The sequence below is a fragment of the Chaetura pelagica genome, unplaced genomic scaffold (genome assembly GCF_000747805.2).
Source record: "Chaetura pelagica isolate M959 unplaced genomic scaffold, ChaPel_1.0 scaffold183, whole genome shotgun sequence".
In the NCBI taxonomy this organism is placed as follows: domain Eukaryota; kingdom Metazoa; phylum Chordata; class Aves; order Apodiformes; family Apodidae; genus Chaetura; species Chaetura pelagica.
In genome coordinates, this window is record NW_009952706.1 from 748,536 (window position 1) to 768,389 (window position 19,854).

Here is a 19,854-nt window from a genome sequence, read left to right on the forward strand (position 1 = left end):
GGATGGTAGTATGAGAGGCACATCTGAACCCTTCAGTTTGTGATCCTGTCTGGGCTTTAGCTGCATTTCTAGTTTCTTCATCACCTGAGGACCAGAGGTTTCCAGGGTCTGGGTCTGAGCTCCTGCCACTTTACTGAATGTAAATTTTACCTGTTTACAAAATTATTTATGGGGACAAAATGCCTACTTTAGGAGTGACATTTTGGAGGTTAGAACTCTGAAATATGAATTGATGAAAAAAAAATTTCTAAGCAGTGGGCTGGTTTAATTGCTTCAGGAAAAATAACCAGCACTTCAGTCATACAGTTACTGACCTGTGTGGCAAGGATTCGTCTTCTCTCAAAGGTGAGAGGAGACTTCTGGTTTTCCAGTAGGCTTGCTCTTTGTTCTTGGCTTTTGTTTTGTGTTTTTCCCCTTCTTATTTATGTCTTTACTATCAGTTACCTTCATCTCAAATGTTGTATAAGGTAAGACAGGCATGGTGTGTGTGCATTCCCAGAGGAACTAGGATAAGGACTGTACAGCTCACAAAAGACTGCTGGTGATTTTTAATGGGAGCTAATACCCTGTTTTAAAGCTGTGTACCTTTCTCTAAACTAAAAGCGTCTTTTTGGATATATGTTCTCTTTAAAAGTGGAATCAGACTTGCATGAAATGCTGCATACTGGAGATTCCAGTCCCCCTTTGGAAAGCAAGACTGCTCTTGACAAAGTGGTTCCATCTTGGCCTGTTTCAGTGTAGCTGAAAACAGAAGAGAGAGTGTTGGTTTTTTGGACAGCAAGAAGATCCCAGTTTTCCAAAGATGAGAAGTACAGAAAATAATGTTAAATTTGAATTTCTAATCTGGTCTGCCTTGCAGCTGTATGTGAGGCTCTGTTGCACAGGAGAGTTGATCTAGTGATGGAGTTTACCTTTCTTCTACAAGATATATGGGTGCTTTTGTGCTGAGATTGGGAGATGGAAGAGAACCCCTGAGGTTCATCCTTGCATTCTTTTCATTTTACTCTCTCAAGCTCTCCCTAAAGCTCTTTTTACTTATTAAAATTCCATGCCTGGCTTTCCTTGAAAGACTAAAACTGCCTACCTGGCATCCACATACCTCTAATTGCCAAAAAAAAAAATAAAAAAATAAAGGTGTGCCAAACTACCCTATGACAAAATATTTTTACAGACAGGTGTTTTTATCATTGGAGGGATCATTTGGTTGGCTTTGGTTGATGACATCCCTTATAGTGATGTGGCTTATTAATTAGAAATTTTGTCCTTGACATGACACACTGGGTGTTTGCAGCATGAATAAGGCAGCATTTAAACATTTGCAAAAGTAGCCAGTATGTTACGGATTTGAATGAAAGAAAACAGTGGTGTGATGATAGCTATGTTGTCACAGTGAGAGATCTGAGAAGCTGTCATGTTTCTCCATACTGTTTCTTGAACCATCAGGGGAAGTTCAGGGATTTCAGATCTTCTTAGATTTGGCCCTGAGTGTTCTACTGGTAAAGCAAAAGGTTGTAGGAAATACCTTATTTTTGTAGTTGAAGCCTTTTGGATGTTGTGTTGCAGTCTCTGGATGGTGCAAAGTACTATGAAATCCTCTCTTGCCAGTAGTGAAAAAAGTAATCTTGTGTTTAACAAGATGCTGTATTGACCTTTGTGCTATCTTCGTGAACCTGGATGACTCATGGTGAGAGCAGCATTGCTTAGTCTTACCTTTGAGCTTGCTTGCCTAACTCCAGCAAAACAGTTTTTTCAGCTGGTGAATCTGATCTATTTAAGTTCACATTCCAGGTCTTCATGACCAAGAACAACATTTATGTGTAGAACAAGAGCCGTGAGTACTTCTTTTTCCTTCCGCAGGACAAGCAGGAGGACTTAAAGAAGACTATTTTGGAGGGCATAGAGCCGGGCAAGCATCAGGTGAGGTTGGCCTTTGATGCTTGTAAGCTGCAGCCACAGGATACATGCTAATGACAAACATGGCTTTAAGGCATCTAAATTTCTTAAAAAATAAAAAGTCTCACTGTGTAGACTTGACACGTCATCTTTGTCCTCCCATTTTCCCTTCCATCGGGTTTTCTAAAACCCTGTTTTTAAAAACCAGTTTCTCAGTGTTCACAAAAGAAACAAGTTACCTCCTTAAGTTTATTAGCACGAGTAGCTATGTTAAACCTGTTAGTACTTATCTAACTTCCTGTACTGTCTTCCCAGTCAGATATTTACTTTGAACTAGAGGGCTAGTTGAGTTTTTAGGTGCCTCTGATACACTGTTTTACTGCATATCTCAGGAGGTTATCTGGGACTGTTAGATGGGTGACTGCTAGAATACGGTATCCAGTTCTGGGCTTCCCAGTTCAAGAGGGACAGGGATCTACTGGAAAGAGTCAAATGGAAGCTACAAGAATGATGGAGGGACTGGAACACCTGCCTTATGAGGAAAGGCTGAGAGACCTGGGGCTTTTCAGTCTAGAGAGGAGAAGACTGAGAGGGGATCTAATTAATTAATGCCTCTAACTACATGAGGGCTGGGCCTCAAGAAGGCAGGGACAACCTCTTGTCACTTGTGCCCTGTGATAGGACGAGGGGAAATGGATTCAAACTTGAGCACAGGAAGTTCCACCTCAACATGAGGAAGAACTTCTCTTACTGTGAGGTTTACAGAGCCGTGGGACAGGCTGCCCAGAGAGGTTGTGGAGTCTCATATTCTGGAGACTTTCAAGACCTGTCTGCATGCCTTTCTGAGTGATCTGCTCTAGTTTTGGTCCTGCTCTGGCAGGGATTGGACTCAATGTTCTTTGGAGGTCACTTCCAACCCCTAACATTCTGTGATTCTTGATAAGTGTTCAGTCTTGAAAACTAGCTAAGTGGCATGCTGTTAACAACTGTATTGCTCCGTTCTTGTCTTGCATTAAAAAGTTTGTCTTTTAAATAACGTAGGACATTGGAAACAAACTAAAAAAAAAAAAAAAGCAACCCTAATGAATAAAACCTGCCAACCATGAATACATGTGAACCAAGGACAATCATGGGGGGAGGGCTTATGTAGTTGAGCTTGGAATTACTTAAAACAGAGAACTCAAAAATAAATGTCAATGGTTGTTGTAAGATGTTTCTGATGACACTGCTTTTGCTCTGCTCTCTGAAGCATTGATTTGTCTAGAAAATAAATAGTTATTGCTGACTGGATTCTCCTCTCCTTGAGTCCTAGTGGAAAAGGTGCAGATAATGTTAACTCTTACTAGATTTAGGTAATATTGTCACTTTCCCCTTCCTTCCTGTCTGGTACCCAAGTATACAGGAAATTCTTCTCAGACATTCTTTCTGTTCAAGCAGAATTTGCAAGAGAGCATATCACTCAAGTGTTAAGAAAATGTTTTCCTGGGCAAAGCTGGCATAGATGTTCTCCTTTCTACTGCTTTCTGATCATAATAACTGCAGTATTTCTCAGGATTGTAGCAGTGAATAGAGACAGAATAGTGTGGTGAGTCCTACAGTGCTGGGAAAATTCTTTTTGGATATGAGTACTCCTTGCTAGTTTTTGTTTTTACAGAAGAGGAATTTGCATGGACTTGCTATTAATACATTCCCCTAAAGCTTGAGTTGATGCTCTCTGTAGCCTTATTTAGTCCCTGTTGGGGGGGGGGGGGCTGTTAGGGGCTAAATAGAGTACTCAAGTCATGGAATTTATTTAGTCTTGAAAACACCCATTTCTGTCTTCTTGTTGAAAATGACCATCAAAATGCAGTAACTTTTGAAGATCTGTGACAGGTAGACTCACAAATGATTTAGTTTGGCTGGACTGGTATGTGTATGGTACTGCAAGTATCTGAATTGTATAATAGTGTATTTGAAGTGTATAATAGGATGAAGTTCTGCCTGCTTGATGAAGTGACAGTTGGTTAAACTGGGTAGAATAACTGCATTGTATTTAAATGAGGAAGCCTCCTGACATCTGTTTAAGACTTCAACAGTGAAGTCTACTAGGAATAAATAATGTTGCAGGTAATGGTACCTCACTGCTAGTTATCTGAGGTGTTATCTTGAATGCAATGTAGGATGGCTTTTTGCTATCTTGGATATACTGAGGGATGACCTAAAATAAATGTCACTATTGCAACAAAGGGGATTATTGAATAGTTTGGGAAGTATTGTTCTGGTCCTTCTTAGAGAGTGAAGTGGTGTTCAGCAATTCTTTGCATCCTCAATTGCTTTGTGAGTGCTTTGCTGGCAGTACCAGGTGTTCACTGTGCATAAGGCAAACATCAGCATCTGGCTTTTTATGATCTGTTGGCAGTAGCTGAGGAGGAAAAAACTGTTCCAAATAGCAGAGTAAGTATCAGAGCTCAAGGGCATACTACTAATTCTTGCATATCATAGGACCACATACTAACATAATTAGCTTTACATGGCCTGCAAATAATTTTGACGTGCAGATAATCCAAAAGTATGCATATAGATCTCAACAGCTAAGCAGTTGTTTGCCCAGGAAGTGGGATCTACTTATTAAAAAGAGAAAAAGAAAAGAGGTGACTACAGTAGTGAGTCTGTAAGGCTTCCTGTGTGTCTGTGTGCACATATGCCTTACACCACCGGGTAAGCAAAGAAATCAGAGCACTGATGTCGGATTTAAGAGTGTGTTAAAGCAGTGTGTACAATAGTACAAACCTCTTGGGAAGGCATGGGAGCAGAGTGTTGCTGCTCTTCCTAGAGCGTGTAGGACAGGGGTGGAGTGACCCCTGCTATAGCAAAGGATTATTTTCTGCATAGGATAAGTCTTCAGAAGAAGATCCAATCAAGAGAATTCTTCTTTGAGTGCATAAACAGAAACCTAACTTGAGATGCAGCTTGCAACCAAAGCAAGCCATATGTCAAGGGACATATGCAGGTGTTCAGGAATGCTGAAGCTATTGGAAGGAATTTCTTGTGTTCAGTCAAATCTATTCTTGTCCCTTTATATTTGTGAACAGCAGTATCATCCACTGTCACTGCCAGATAGACTTGCAATTCCAGGACTAAACAGTGAATTTAGAGCTGGGCTTCCCAGATACTTAATCAAACACGCTCCATATCCCCCTGTCCTAGTATATTATTGATCATTCTGAATATCCAGAGTGCAAATACGAACACTCCCAGGAACATCATGTTCTCTCTCCTTGTTGCTGTGGGACGGTTGATATGTATTAGTCAGCATTCTTTGTGGTATTGATCATGTCTACATAGCAGGCAAATTTTCTAGTTCTGTAACTTCTCTAATGCACTTGTATTCAACCACATACTTCCAATATTCAGAAACTTTTTGAATTAGAGAACTGTTCTTGCTCCTTCCTTTGTTGTTGGTTTGTATCATCCTTTTGTCAGCTTCGTACTTTATTCTCAAGTCCTTTTATTCAGAGACTTTTTGTGACCTGCATTGATTTGTTTCATTTTTTTTTGCTGGTCCTCTTCAACATCTGCTAAAAATGTCTGCACTTCAGACTTTATTGTAGTTTTAAAGATTCTCAGTGTTTCAGGACATGCTTCATGCAGCATGTGACAGGTCTCAGAACGGTTGCATGCCAGTTCTTAGTCATTTGTATAAATCCTGATGCTGGATGATATTTGTGCTAAATAGTTGTCCCTTTTTGAGGAGGAAACAAGATGTTACTGTTCTCAAGGATGTTATGCAGTTGAACACTAAAACAAAAAGGGGTGTGGCAGAAGGGAAACTTCCATGTTTGGGAAGAGTATGGATGTGGTCTTAAAGTTTCTTGACTGCGTGGTTCAGTGTTTAATGTAACAGGAAAATTTATTCCAGTTAGCTTGTAAGACAGATCTTCTGATGAGACAGGTAATTCTGATTCTGTCATGAGACGATTCAAAAGCTGAAACAATGCTATAATTTTTGCCTGTTTATGTCTTCTTTACAACAGGAGCATGAATCCGAAGGTGGGAGAACCCCACTAATGAAGGCTGCACGAGCTGGTCATTTATGCACTGTGCAATTCCTCATTAGCAAAGGTAAAATTCTAGTTTCAATAACTAATTAAAAAACATCAAATGCCACTTTACAATTCTGTCGGTTTGTGATCCTTCTTCAAAATGGATCTGGTTATGTGTGTATGAGCATTTGTCAAACCATTAAGGGTTTTGTGAATTTCATTTAGTTCATGATACAATGAATCACAAAATATTTTGCTCCTTTTCCTACTCTCATTGTATAGATTAATAAATAGATTTTCAGTACAGCAAGTATTTTCAGTTTCTTAAAAGGACTACCCCACACTTCAGAAAAAAGCACTTTCTGAAACTGTGGTGTGATACTGATAAGTGCTGAGAATGAAAATGTCAAAGTTGTGCTTTGTGCACCTGAAGTGTTCCTTCTCTCTTCCCATTTACAAGCCCCCTGAAACGTCATTGCTGCCTTGTCTTTACAAGATAAGGACAATGCTGTGCAGAAGTCTTCAATCATTAATAATCCCATGCTTTTACCCTAGAATTGTGCATGAATTAGGAAGATTAGCAAAGTTTATCTCTATTCCAGAAAAAAAGCTGTACTAGCTGTTACTTCCTTTTAAAAAGTTTCCTTGTGTTTAATTCTGAGATGTTCTTTCTTTAGGTGCCAACGTTAACAGGGCTACGGCTAATAATGACCACACGGTGGTGTCACTGGCGTGTGCAGGAGGCCACCTGGCAGTTGTTGAGCTCCTTCTGGCTCATGGGGCAGATCCTACTCATCGGCTCAAGGTATTCACTTAATGTGCATTTATCATAGGTACTGAAATAATTTATGTAATTGATTTAGTGAATTAGTAAATGTGTAATTTCAAATGGTCTAATTCATATTGTGCATGCTACACCAGGTAGCAAAATTCACCTTTTGGCTTTTTATTCCAAAATCTCATTTTAGGATGGCTCAACAATGCTTATTGAAGCCGCCAAGGGAGGCCATACAAACGTTGTGTCTTACTTGCTGGATTACCCAAACAATGTTTTGGCAGTTCCTGCAGCAGACTTGTCTCAGCTCACGCCTCCATCTCAGGATCACTCTCAGGTCAGGCATAAGACTTTTTTTTTAAGCATCATCATGAATGTTGCAAAGAAGCACTTCCTTAGTACTTAACTTCTGAAATTAATCTAGATGTGAATATATACAGTGGAAAGAATAATTAAAAAAAAGACTACACATTTGAAAATTGTAGAGAGGGAGAAAATGTCCTGAAGAGTGCAGGAACTCTCTTCCCTTTCTGCTCCTTTATGGGCTAGTCCCAAACCCAAAAGAACATGATTTTCTTGGTTGTGTTTGCTCAGTATTTTGTTTCAACAGTTTGAAATCCTTGTGACAGCACCTCTGAAATGTTATTGTAATACATTATGTAAATTTAGAATTCTGCAGGCTGGAGAGGCAGCTTTCCAGTGGAGGTAGTTGGTTAAAAGCCTGAAGATGTTAAGTTTCGCAGCATACACACCCTGGGATTTTGTTAAGAGAAACATAGTTTGTCATATTATCCACAATAAAGTAGCATGGGACAGATTACACCAGGAGCAAAGCATGCATAGCTTGGGAAGAGTGGAGTGGAGATCTGTTGTAGAAATTTATCCCTGTATCAGTGCTTCAAGATCTGGTCCATTCAAAAGGGTTATTTATCTGAGTGTGTGTCTGTGGCTTTGTTTTAAGGTTCCACGTGTACCGGTGCATACACTTGCTATGGTTGTACCTCCCCAAGAACCTGACAGAACCCCTCAAGAGAGCTCGCCACCTCCCTTGGGAGTGGTGAAAGGTTAGTATGTAGCCACCTGAAGAATATATGCAATTTGGGAACTGATAGGCTGGGGACAATTTTATTAGACTTTGTGCGTAGTATAGTCCACTCCATTAATTCTTGAGCACCTCTAATGAAGTGTAACTTAAAAGTATTTTATGTAGTGCATAGTTTTGGTTATCTTACTGTATTCTACAGTATAGTAATAACACTGGTTATTCTCCTTGTAATGTTTGGAAGAAAATAACTGTTGTAACTGCTGTAGTGCAGACTGATAAAAACATTAATAAACTCTAGGCGTGGTGTTAACTTTTGAATATTGTATATTGGTTGTTTAGAACAGTTGCAACTATATCCATGAACTTGATATATCAACTTTTTTCTGTTCCTACAGTAGCAGTGCAAACATGTCGGCATTGTAAAATGCCAGTGCAGATGTATTTACAGGAGAATTTTTCTTGTATTAATAGTAGTAATCTTATAAGTAGTCATAAAATCAGGGGGTTTGCTTTGAACATGGTTGGACTGATTGATTAGAACTATTTGCAGTCATTAAAAAAGCAAATTTAGCAGTTCATTTCCACCCATAGCTATTCTGTTACTAACTCTTCATGTCAGCTAAGTCAGCTCAGAAAGAGGATTAGGTTCTCAAGTGGAAAGTTACAAACTGAAGCTCCTACTGATCTGCAGTTTTGGACAGGGATATTAAAATATCAAAAGCTCTATTAGCTAGCTTAATTCTTTTATTCTGGAAGTGCTCAGTGCTTTCTAAAACAAACAAAAAACCCCAGAGACAAATGAAGAGAGAAAAAAAAATCTGTACGTAATGGTGTTTAAGCATGCAGCCACAACTGTCTCCAGGTATATATGCCACGTGTGTGACTTCTCAACTGCAGTTATTATATTATTTTCCAAGGATGTGAAACACTTGACATTTTGAATTTCATAAAAACGAGTATCAGAAAACTGAATAGCATATGCAACTTCTGGTTCAAATAAAACAGCAAAAAGCTATATATCAGCATGTGTGCCCTTAGTAATATTGCAAAGTGGGTTAGTCTTCTGGAAGTACAATTTATGTTGTATGGGAATCAATGAGATATTGATACTGACTTGGAAAACTAAAGTTATAAGCTTGTAAGTCTCATAATCAAGTCATGAAAAGCTGATGGTTGTAGTTTAAGAAGTAGTTCTCTTTAAAAAACCCCATAAACAACTTATTTTACATGTCAGCACATACTTTAGGCATGTTCTTAGCAGTACTCATGCTGTCAGAACTGGTACAGAGAGATCTAGTTCTCAGTATTTCAGGACACGCTTCATGCGTGTAAATGAAACAAATCTGCAATGTGTTGCAAGAGATGTAGCAATCCAGGATGTGCTGTTGGGCTGATGAAGCATTCTTGAAAGCTGTGTGTGCAAAGCTCTCGTGCTCTTGGACCTCTAGGGGGAAATGGTGTTTTTGTGATTAAACACTGTTGTGGTGGTACCAGCCTGCTACTTTAACTGTGATATCATTAGGACTCTGCTGAACTTTCATTCTTAACTTGTTATACACACATGGCTTTAATATACCAAACTTCTATTGTTAGACTTCTTGGGAGACAAGTGGCAAAGAGGGTGTGCATAAAGGTGTGTTTGTTGCTTCCATGGGTAGGGGGAAAGCAGTCTGAAGTTCTTAGTTCTGAAGTTTTTTTATAAACTCTACTTGGAGGAAGGAGAGGAGCACCTGACCTTCTTAACCTCAGCACAGGCTGGTTTCTAAGAACCTTTATTAGTTATGTAAGAAATGCAATATTAACAACTTGTTTGCTGACGAGTTCTTGGCAAGTCAAATGTAAAATTAGAATAGCCTTGTATGTTATTGTTAAGATTAACATATGGCCTGGCGTTTTTCAAGAGGAATTTATTCTCTAATTTCAGATTACATTATTATTTTTTAGTAAAGTAAGAACATGTATGGAATAACTGCCCTTTGAATAAATAATTTGGCAAAGGATTTAATATCAGTGTTTAGCAACTGAAAAGAGAAACATTTCAGAGCTGACAGTGACTCAGGTAAAGGTGATATATAAGGATGGTAGCCTCCACAAGAGCTGAAGAAAATTCAGGTGGAAGAAGAAGCAGAGCTATTTCATGAGACTGACCAGACCTCAACTCTTTTGTGCTTAGAAAGGACTGTTTTTTGTGCACTCTGATTAACATGTGTCTGTTGTGTCCATGTAAAAGTGAAATCCCAGTGAAGTTCAAATCTGTGCTTCCGTAGAGAGAGGCAAGAGATCCCTTCCTTGGTGTTTTGTGCTTACTGCTGCCCTTGTGTGAACATGGTCAGGATTGTTCAGCAGTAATTGTGATGCAGGAACTCAACACAGAGGGTCTTCTGACTTGACAAATCAAACGTGCTGTTCCTGCAGGGCCAGTTCCCCTCTTACTCTAAGGGCTGTAAAGAGCAGTGGCTGTGATGCAGCTCCAAGTGCTCCTGGGGCAAGGGAGTCTCAGTGCTCAGCACGTGAAATGGTTGAAAGAAATGCTGTTGGATTTCTTCAGGAAATCAGCTGGTGCTGATTACTGTTGCCGTTGATAATCTTGTCTAGTTTGAAGTGCAAGCTCATGTTTGCTAAGAGTGAGCTGTGAAGCTCCCAGCAGTGTTTGTGATTCTGCTATAGTCTTTTGCAGAGCCCTCTGGTGAGCACACTGCCTCAAGCCCATGGAATGTTTTTTGAACACTATTGAAAAACAACATTCTAGTGCAGCAAGGGGATGCTCAGGAAATCCATGGAGAACAGTAGGATTGTTTTCTTAGAACAGGCTGCTCAGGGAAGAGGTAGAGGCACCATCCCTGGAGGTGTTCAAAAAATGGGTGGAGGTGGTGTTTTGGGAGATGATTTAGTGGTTAGGGGCTGTAGGGTTGGACTTGATGATTTTGAAGGTCTTTTCCAACCTTGATGATGATTCTATGATTCTACAATTCTAGTTGAAATGTCTTAACTATTTAAGGTGTTTTTAAACATTTCAGAACTTAAAGTAGTCTATCTTTGGAGGCTGAGGTATCAGTTACATTTGAAGTTTTTCTCCAGATTTGTTTTACTTCATAGCTCATCTGAAATTGTCCTTATAAATGAACTAATTTGCCTTAACTGACTGCTTAAAACCTATCAACATACTGTCATTAGACTTTTTCACTGTTTTTTTTAAGTGTGCAGTAACTTGTAGCATTTCTTGTTTGTAGTGTATATTTTTTAGAATTCCACAAGGCTTAATAGACTTCAGTTATTCATGTAAAAGTTTCTGGCATCTGCCTTTGATCCCTAGGAAGGAAACCAGAGTTTCCTTAAAGTTGGGGAGGATTTTTGGAATCTGTAAGCTTTTTAAGTTGGACCTTCAATATATTGTATCCCCATGTATCCCTTTGCTAAGTCTTAACAGCTTGGAGAAAGGAGAGAAAAACAAACACCATGTAGCTTTAATAGCTACAATATTGAATAAATATTTTTTATTTTGATATCTGACGTCTGTGCTGGCAGAGATCTCGTGTGATTTAACTGAAGCAGGGGCCAGGTTAACTGTAGAACTAGAAAGATTATATAGTCCTCACTGAGGTGAAGGTGTTAAATCAGACTGAATTCTGGTTCGTGGTGTGTGTGTTGTTTTTGTTTTGTTGGGTTTTTTAAAGTTCTAGGTAATATTAGGATGACATCATGATTAATACAGATTTATATGATAGGTGTTGGTTCCAGCAAAGAAGGTGTATTTTAATGTGCAAATGTGTATCACACAGTTGACTTTTCTTGCTATCATTTTTATGCTGGAAAAATCTTTTGGAATTTGTTTGGATATTTTTTTGCCCATTTAACAAGTCTAGAAATAAAGAAGCTGTCAACAAGCCCCAGAATTTCATCAACTAAGAAGTAAAGTATACTAGAATTGTTTCGGGTAAGAAACAATTGTTGGCCAAGATGAAGACCAGTAAGCTGAAATGCAGTTGTGTATACAGAAGAAGAGTTTAATGGATTGGAAAACCAAACCTTTGCCCTTTTTAATTTTCTGAAAAGACCTTGAAATTAAGTAGTGATTTTTCTTAAGTTGCTTGCTCTAAAATATAACAAATGTCTTTCCTTGCTAATTCCTCCGCGCTTTTAGGGTAACATCTGAACATGAATTGTGTACTTCATGTTTCTTGAACACTTCTTTGGAGTATATATCAGTCCTCAGACCTGCAGAGGACAGCACAAGTCCCTGCCTGTGCTGCTGCTGTGGACTACAGGGCTGTCACTCAGGTGTTAGCAAATGGAGGTACATCTAACAACACTGGCATTGGGGTGAACAAGGTAGTTTTGGATAGGTTTGTTTTGGACCAGTAGCATCTCACCTATTCATAGTGAAAGGACATATACATTACTTCTTTCTTAGGAGAAGATACCCTATGAATTATAAGACAGGGCTAGAAGAACAAGTTATTTGAGAATTAGAAGCACTTGGGATGAAATATGGTATCAGTTTTGTTTGTAGGCAGCAATGTGTGTTAAGTGAATTTAAATTAGAAGAACTTAATTGCTCAGGAGAGCCACCCAGGGGCTATAAATATGAACATTATTTTTCCAAATGCTTGTTCACAGTGTCTAAACCCTTTAAAAGCTACTTGCAGCCAGCAGTCATTAAGAACTGGTAGTGGTGTCTGTGCTCTGTGTGTTACTAGATGCTGAAGAGAGCAGCAGTGGTGCTTGAGCAAGGATCATCTAGCTGAACAGACTGTTACAGCTCAGGTACTTAGGAGATTACCTGTAGTGTGCAGGAGAAGTTTCCAGAGGAAACATTTACCTCTTTTCCTGCAGAGAATAAGAAGTCAGAGGGATGGATGGGAAGCTGTATTTGTGCAGAATAGGTCTTACACCAAGACGTGTGTTGGTCAAAAAACTGGCTGAAGACGTGTGCTCTGCAGGTATGGCAGAGAAGGCTGAATTGGTCAGGTTGGGGACAAGAACCTGTGGGAATATGGAAATAAAAATAAAAGACCAGTTGGTGTTACTGATCACCACATAGACTGGAAATGGTTGTTTCCTTATTCTGCAGCTTTCCTGAGGTGCCCATAACCACTCTGGGTTTTCTGTCAACTGAACAATTCTTTGTCTGTAATCATGATTAGGTGGCATTTGTGTAGCAACATCTGGATTTCATGTATGCTCAGTCATCATTTCATACTGAAGAAGTACTCTAAAAGTGACCAAAACAGTTGCTTTAGAGGCTAGATTTACTAGTTAATGTTGGTAGGTTTAATTTTGTAGTTTGGTTGTGTAAAAGACTGATGCTCCACCAAAAAGATAAATTAACCAAATAATAAAAAAAAGCTCAAGTAATTATGATCTAGCCTGTGTTGGGATTTTTAAGTCTCACTGCACTTATGTATTTCAAAAGTAAAAGTATAAAGTAATATCTTACTCATAATTACTTATTAAAATGGGTACAGTATTCTTCAGGATATTGCAACATAGAAGAGATTTGGATAGAACAGGAAATTGCTACTTTTAAATACTTACAACATTAAAATACGGTGTTATTATATTACACTGCTTACGTATTGAAAGCTTCTAGCAGTGTTTTCTCCACCTCTGGTTCGACCTGGCTGTTCAGGTGTGCATGTGAGGTTTAGCAGATCTTTCTTGCTACTCCTCCCCCTCTTTCAATATCCCCAAGATTCCAGGTTGCAACTATTTTCTGGCATGGGAAGGGTGATCTGGAATGTGAAAAGTGGCCCTGCTAACTAATTAGAAACTGATTAAAGTAAATCTCCTACTGCTTCTGGAACTTGAGGGCCTTTTGCTGGTTTCCTAAACACCTGTCTTCAGAAATTGTCCCAACTTTCCTTGTTCATTCCCAGTGTGAGCTGCTGTCTGGGAAGCACTGCCCACTGTGAGACCAGCCTTGGCTTCTCCACCCAGCCCAGCTCTCAATGCCAGGCTTTATCTCTTTACCTTCTCTTGTGCTTGTAGAAAAGTTTTCCTTTGACAGGCTTGTTTTCTCCCCAGGTGGGATTTAGTTGAGAGGGACAATATTGGTACTTGATTTTTTGGGAGGGTCTTTGTGAACTGCAGCTTTTCTTTCCTAGAGAGTGATGGAAGCTGCCCAGAGCTGCCAGGTTGTGGGAATGCTTTGGGTTGGGATGGAAATGGTAGCCTTGGGACTGCCATTAAACAGAGAAGTGCGAAGGCTTCCCATCTTAGTCCCATCTTAAAGGAAGGGCTGATTTGAGTTAGGTTACCATAATGTTGCTGCTACTTCAGCAGTGGAGCAGCTTAGGTTCAGAAGACACCAACTGACTTTTACTAGTTTCTAACAAATATGTAGACAAGCATTTCAGAGATCTTTTGGTGAGTGCAAATATATTTTTCAGGAGTGGTCTTCAAAGCATGTATCATTTGTAAGTCACATTTTTTAAATTGGGAGGAGAACTATATAAAACCCTAAGTACACAAAGCCAAAGAGCCAGCCGTTTATAGCAGGCTTGAGCCAAGTATCCACCAGCCAGCACAAAGCAAGTTACTGCTAAACTTTAGTCCAGTTCTTTGTTGTCTTCTGAGAAATTATCTTGGGACTCACTAATGCTTCAGAGACAAAATAGTAATAGTGGTTGGAATAGGTGTTCAGCTGGAACTGCTGGCTTGTACAAGGCAGCCGTGTGAAATCATGCGCTGGAAAAAGAGCTTATTGAAGTTGTCTGTAGTGTTTGTGGAATGTTGGGGTGATTCCTGGGGTTAGTAAAATTGTTGTTTCCCTTAAATTTGGACATGTATTGCTTTGGCTCCAGAGAGTCTGGTGAAGGTGTTCAGCACTAAATTGTATTAGTATCAATTAGTATTTTGGGGAAAGAAGACAGAGAGAAAGAAATCTGTGTTTTAGGAAACTTAATCCTTCTAAAGCTAGTGCGACTTGGTTTTTGCATCCAGATTTTCATTTAACTTTGTGATGTGTAGGTAACTTTATTAAGCCATAGCTCAAACTGTACATAATTTTAATTCTCCATTTAATTATTATAATTATATGAGTCTGCTTTGTAAATACTCAAGCTTTCTTCTTTTTTCCTTTTTTTTTTTATTTTTAAATTTAATTTTAACAAAAAATTCTGTATATATCACTGGGTATTGTAAATGAGTGTTACTGCAGAAAATTTCTTAGCCAGGCTAAAACCTTCCACATTTTTAATTGAAGTTTCTTACACTGAAGTAATTGTTAAAATTTGAGCACTAGATAGATTTCTATTAGCAAGATCTGAATTTTCTATTAGCAAGATTTTGGCAAAGGGTTGTTGGAAGGCAGTGAGCACTCAAGAGAAGTGCTGCACTGCCTGGTGTTCCTTTCTAGATTAATGTTGAAGATTATTTTTTTTTAAGTCTTAGAAGTGAGCAGAATTTTTAATTTGTTACTGGAGAGAGGGAGGCAAGCAAGCTGTTAATGTTATCTCAGAACTTTTAAAAAGGTGCTAATTCTTCAAATATATTGGTATATGTTAAGTCTACACTGGCAGGATTCTGTTTTGTAATGTCAAGGTGGAATGCTAGAGTGTTTGGAGAAATACTAGTTCAAAATACTGATCTTACTGTAGGATTAGTCTGCTGTCAAATCTAGATGATGTTCCCTTGTAACCTTGCTGTTGGAAGTCACAGTCTGGAAAATAGCTTAATGTCTCTGCACACCATAACAACTTTGGGAACTGAGAATATTATTTAAATTGCTTACTGTTCTTGATGATTGCACTTCCCAGGTGCATTGTCATGTGTGTCAGAAACCATAGGAGTTCCTTACTCTTTAAGATTAAAATAGTTGTGTTCAATGGGATATTAGGATCAGTATTGAAAATTTCAGCTATATGCTTTGTCCTTTCTTGTCTTGACATGCAGGGTAGGGTTTACCTTTCTGTGGTTTGACAGATGTGCAGTGTTAGTTGTAAAGAATTTTTTTATTTTTTTTTTCTGTGGTGGGTGAGAGGGGAGGTTTGGGATATCTTCAGCATGGCATTTTTTCAAACATTTTTCATGTGCTTAGGTGCATCCAAGCAGAAGTCAAGTTCCGTGCAGGTAGCAGATAAGGACCTACTGCCACCTTTTCACCCATACCAGCCTTTGGAATGCATAGTAGAAGAGACTGAAGGCAAGCTGAATGAACTTGGACAGAGAATTAGTGCTATTGAAAAAGCACAACTTAAATCATTGGAATTAATTCAAGGTGAACCTTTAAATAAAGATAAGATTGAAGAACTTAAAAAGAACAGAGAAGAACAAGTACAGAAGAAGAAGAAAATATTGAAGGAGCTGCAGAAGGTGGAAAGGCAGTTGCAGATGAAAACCCAACAGCAGTTTACCAAAGAATATTTGGAGACCAAAGGTCAGACAGACACACCACTTCCCCTGCAGCAGCAGTGCCCACTTACAGGGGTCTTCCCAGAAGTGGAAGCCAATAAGGGTTTGCCAGAGGATAACTTTTCAGGGTTATCTCAGGTTGACACAATCTTGTCTAAAGATGATGAGCAGCAACAGTCTCCACCGCCTGCTGAAGAAATAGAGTTTGTCCCTATCCAGCCTTTGCCAGCATCGCAATGTAATTTTTCTGGTAATTTAGGTTATCATGGGACAGAGTCTCTTGAACTTCAGAAAGCATTAGGGAATCAGCAGAATGTAGGACAGCAGCAGCAAATTGCTGGGCAGGGGCTCTTAGTTCAAGAACCAGACGGATTAATGGTTGCCACTCCAGCACAGACGCTTACCGACACTCTTGATGACCTAATAGCAGGTGGGTTAAGAAATATAACTATTTTTACATTAATTTGTGTGCTCAGTTTCCCTCTCTCTCCTTCCCTCCAAAAACATCTCGGGGTTTTTCCAGTTCGGGAGTACTTGCTTAAGAATAAAGTTCCTGATTAGTGCTATTAATCCTAATAGTGACTTCCAATTCTAACATAAGACTTAAATATCTTTTTTTCCAAAGTGTAAAATTTCCTGTACTTGAGACCTGTTTTAACCCCTTTGGCCTCATCTTTTTCTGTATTTCTTTAAATAGCCTTACAAGTGATTAGTAGTGCACCCTAGGAAACATGGAAGCATGACAGTTTTATATCTTCTGTAGAAATTTTGATATAAGCTTGTATCTGAATTACTTTCTTCAGTGTAGAAGAAAATCTCTAGAAATAGTAAATTTTTTGTCACCTGTATGGGCATGTGGCCTTCTTGCTGCTCGGGGTGTTGGTACAGTTTAAACACAACCTGGAATCTGCAAACAACTGCTCAGCTCTGCAGAGGCTTGTGTTTTCAGAATACCCTCTAAATGCTCGTGGTTGTGCAGGAATACCTGCATTTTAGATAGAACATATTACAAAAACGTGTCCTGTTATATGGATGAAAAGCAAAAAATCCAGCCATCCTTCCAGCTGTTGATAAGGGTGTGAAGAAGAATGGAAGTTCCCACACATTGACTTGTGCAAGTTCCCCTGGTGGAAAAAGAATGATCGTTTGGGTTTACTTCATTTCATGGATTTGACTAGGATTGATGTTTGCTGCTGGAGGTATGTAGGATATAGACAGTGTTGTTTGGTCTGTAGTTTGTTTTTTTTCAATTAGGTGTTTCCCTTTGCACCTTATGTCTGTCCCTCAGCCCTTATTTTCTTGTCTCTTCTTCCCCTCCCCATAGTCACTGCCCTGTTCTCCTTAAGTTCATTGGAAGGTTGTAGAAATATGTGGTAAGACTTTTTGCCAGCCATTCCTGTGGATTTTTAGAATGGTAATTGCATTGAGCTCATGCAGGTTGAGACCACCTGTGACTGTGCAAGCTCCCATGGAAGTCATAGTTGGTGGGCTGTTGTGGAGTGATGCACCAGCTCCCTTCAGCTATCCAGTGTAATTCAAAGAAATTGTATTGGCTTATAAAGAATCAGTTTCAGTTGCCCTTTTTCTGGTCTGGAATTCCTCCCTCCCCCACTCTACCCTGCTCTTCAGGGTATTAAAAAAGCAATTGGATTATTCTTGATTTTTATTACTCAAAATTTTACTGCAGTGTGTGAGGAGGAAAATCTGAATGGTTAATGCGAAATGTAATCAACACGGGCTTCATCTTCAAGGAAGTTCCTATTGCTGACCGTTTGACATCTCTAGCACAAGACCGTGTAGTGTATCTGCTTTCACAGTTAGGACTGGACATCACAGCCAGAACATTCAATGCACCCACACCAAGCCCTGCCACAGTCAGCTGAGCATGAGAGCTGAGCTGCTGGAGGAAAGGTTGCAAACAACTAGAAAAGCTTTGTCTTAAAAATAATTTTAAAAACCATGACTAGCCATTGGTTCTTTTTTCTGAAACTTTTACTGTTCTTACAAAGTGATTAAAGACATTTTTTGCTAAGAAATGTGATTTGCTTGTTGCAAAAATTGGTTCAAATAGTATGCTCTTCTACAACTATTAGAAACTATTCACAGCAATGGGACTCAAGAAAACTGTCCAATTCCAGAGATCCCCGCAAAAATGCATTGATGTTGTTTTATTGAAATAGATTTTCCTATGAGATTCTTAAGTTTGTTTTACTTCCCTCCTGCCAAAAAGTTGTTGGAAAAGAATTAGATATTTTGCTACTTGAAAAATCCACACTGTGTGAAAGAGTGAAATTTTAGTCCTACTATATCTCAAACTTATGTACATTTACAACCGAACTGTAACTACTTACTCATACTCAAACTCCATATTTAAAAGGCACTTGAGCTTTTTCCACAAACTTGCTCATTAGTCCTTAATTTTGTAAAGAAATTTTGAGCCATAGAAACTGTTATGGGAACTGAATTTTACATGTGTGCTACAGATGTCAGATAAAATTAAGAGGCTTGTGCTGGGTGCATGGGAACTCTCATCTCAGTTAGAAGCTGTGTCTTGGCCTCAGGTGGGCTGATCAAGTGTCTCCCTACTTCTGGGTACTACTGGTGTAGCTGCAGTGAAGGTGGTGAGTGGCTCTTGTTTTACAAGAGTTATGAACGTTTCTTTCTTGCCGAGTTACTTGTATCAGGTCTACTTCCGAAGAACAGAAATGTCAAATCAGCTTTTTTGCCCTCTGCATGGAAATAGTTTTTCTTACGAGTGGTGATGTAGGAGGCAAATTTTTCAAAGCCTCTATTTGAGACTAGTTTGAAGGGAGAACTTGCATTTCTACAAAGCCTTTCTTGTGCTAACTTAATTGTGACAACATATATAAATGAAGTATTTATCTTGCCAGTGTGCTAGCATAATTTGTCAGTTGCTAGGTATTGAGATGGTTAATATTAAAGTGAGAAGTGCTGGAGGTTTTGCTGGCAGTCAGTCACTGCTAGATGTGTAAAGCTACACAGAACTAGCCTTTGGAAAGTTAGGTGAAACCTAAAAAGCAATTCTTTCTAGTCCACAATGTTTTTTGATTGCAAGGAGCTTATCCAGATATGCTGAAGCAAAAATCTTGCAACTAAACTTACCTTTGAAGGCATACAACAGTCAAATTTGTAATTACATTTTCAAAAGAGATGTAGACATTGTGCAATTTAGAGTAAAAAAGCAGTACATTATTTTGAATCGCATCCTCCAGTAGAAGAGGACATTCTGGATCTGTTTTTTGTTACTCAGTGCACGTTTGGTTACTTGAAGCATCTTGTTTTGCAGAGTTGGAGTTTTGCTTCAGTTGACCTTATGGATTTAGGCATAGTAGGTTTCTTATTTGGCAGTGTCTAAATTGAGGCGCTTTTTTCTGTTTTAGCTTATTCAGATGAAGAACATTTTCTTTGTTGCTACGTTTTGTCTCTAGTTGGAGTATTTTTACTCCCGTTCTACTCAGCTGGTATTTTTATTTAGGAAGTGGCATCTCTGTGCTTCTGACTCTCCTCCTGCAGGCTCCTATTTGTAATTATTTAGAAGGTGACATCTGAGTTACTGTATATAGGGTTGCTGTTTGGAGTAAAACTGGCTACTAGGATAACTGGGAGTGAGAGATGGTGATTCACAGAACAAGAACCAGTTAGCAATGTGCAAAAGCCTCTGTACCGTAATGTAACTAAGAAGCTGCATGCAAAAGCATGGAAAAAGGATTGTTTTCTTTGGCCTGAAAATCCCACTTCCTTGGATG

General features: G+C 39.0%; 1 protein-coding gene across 1 annotated transcript in view; it reads left to right on the forward strand.

Moving 5' to 3' along the window:
- The window catches only part of LOC104385735 (ankyrin repeat and KH domain-containing protein 1-like), a 127,202-nt gene that overhangs the window by 72,167 nt on the left and 35,181 nt on the right, over positions 1-19,854 (forward strand). The window contains 5 exon segments of the mRNA XM_009994226.1: positions 5,907-5,994; positions 6,593-6,720; positions 6,884-7,027; positions 7,652-7,754; positions 15,774-16,517. Of these exon segments, the coding sequence (XP_009992528.1) occupies positions 5,907-5,994; positions 6,593-6,720; positions 6,884-7,027; positions 7,652-7,754; positions 15,774-16,517 (1,207 nt within the window).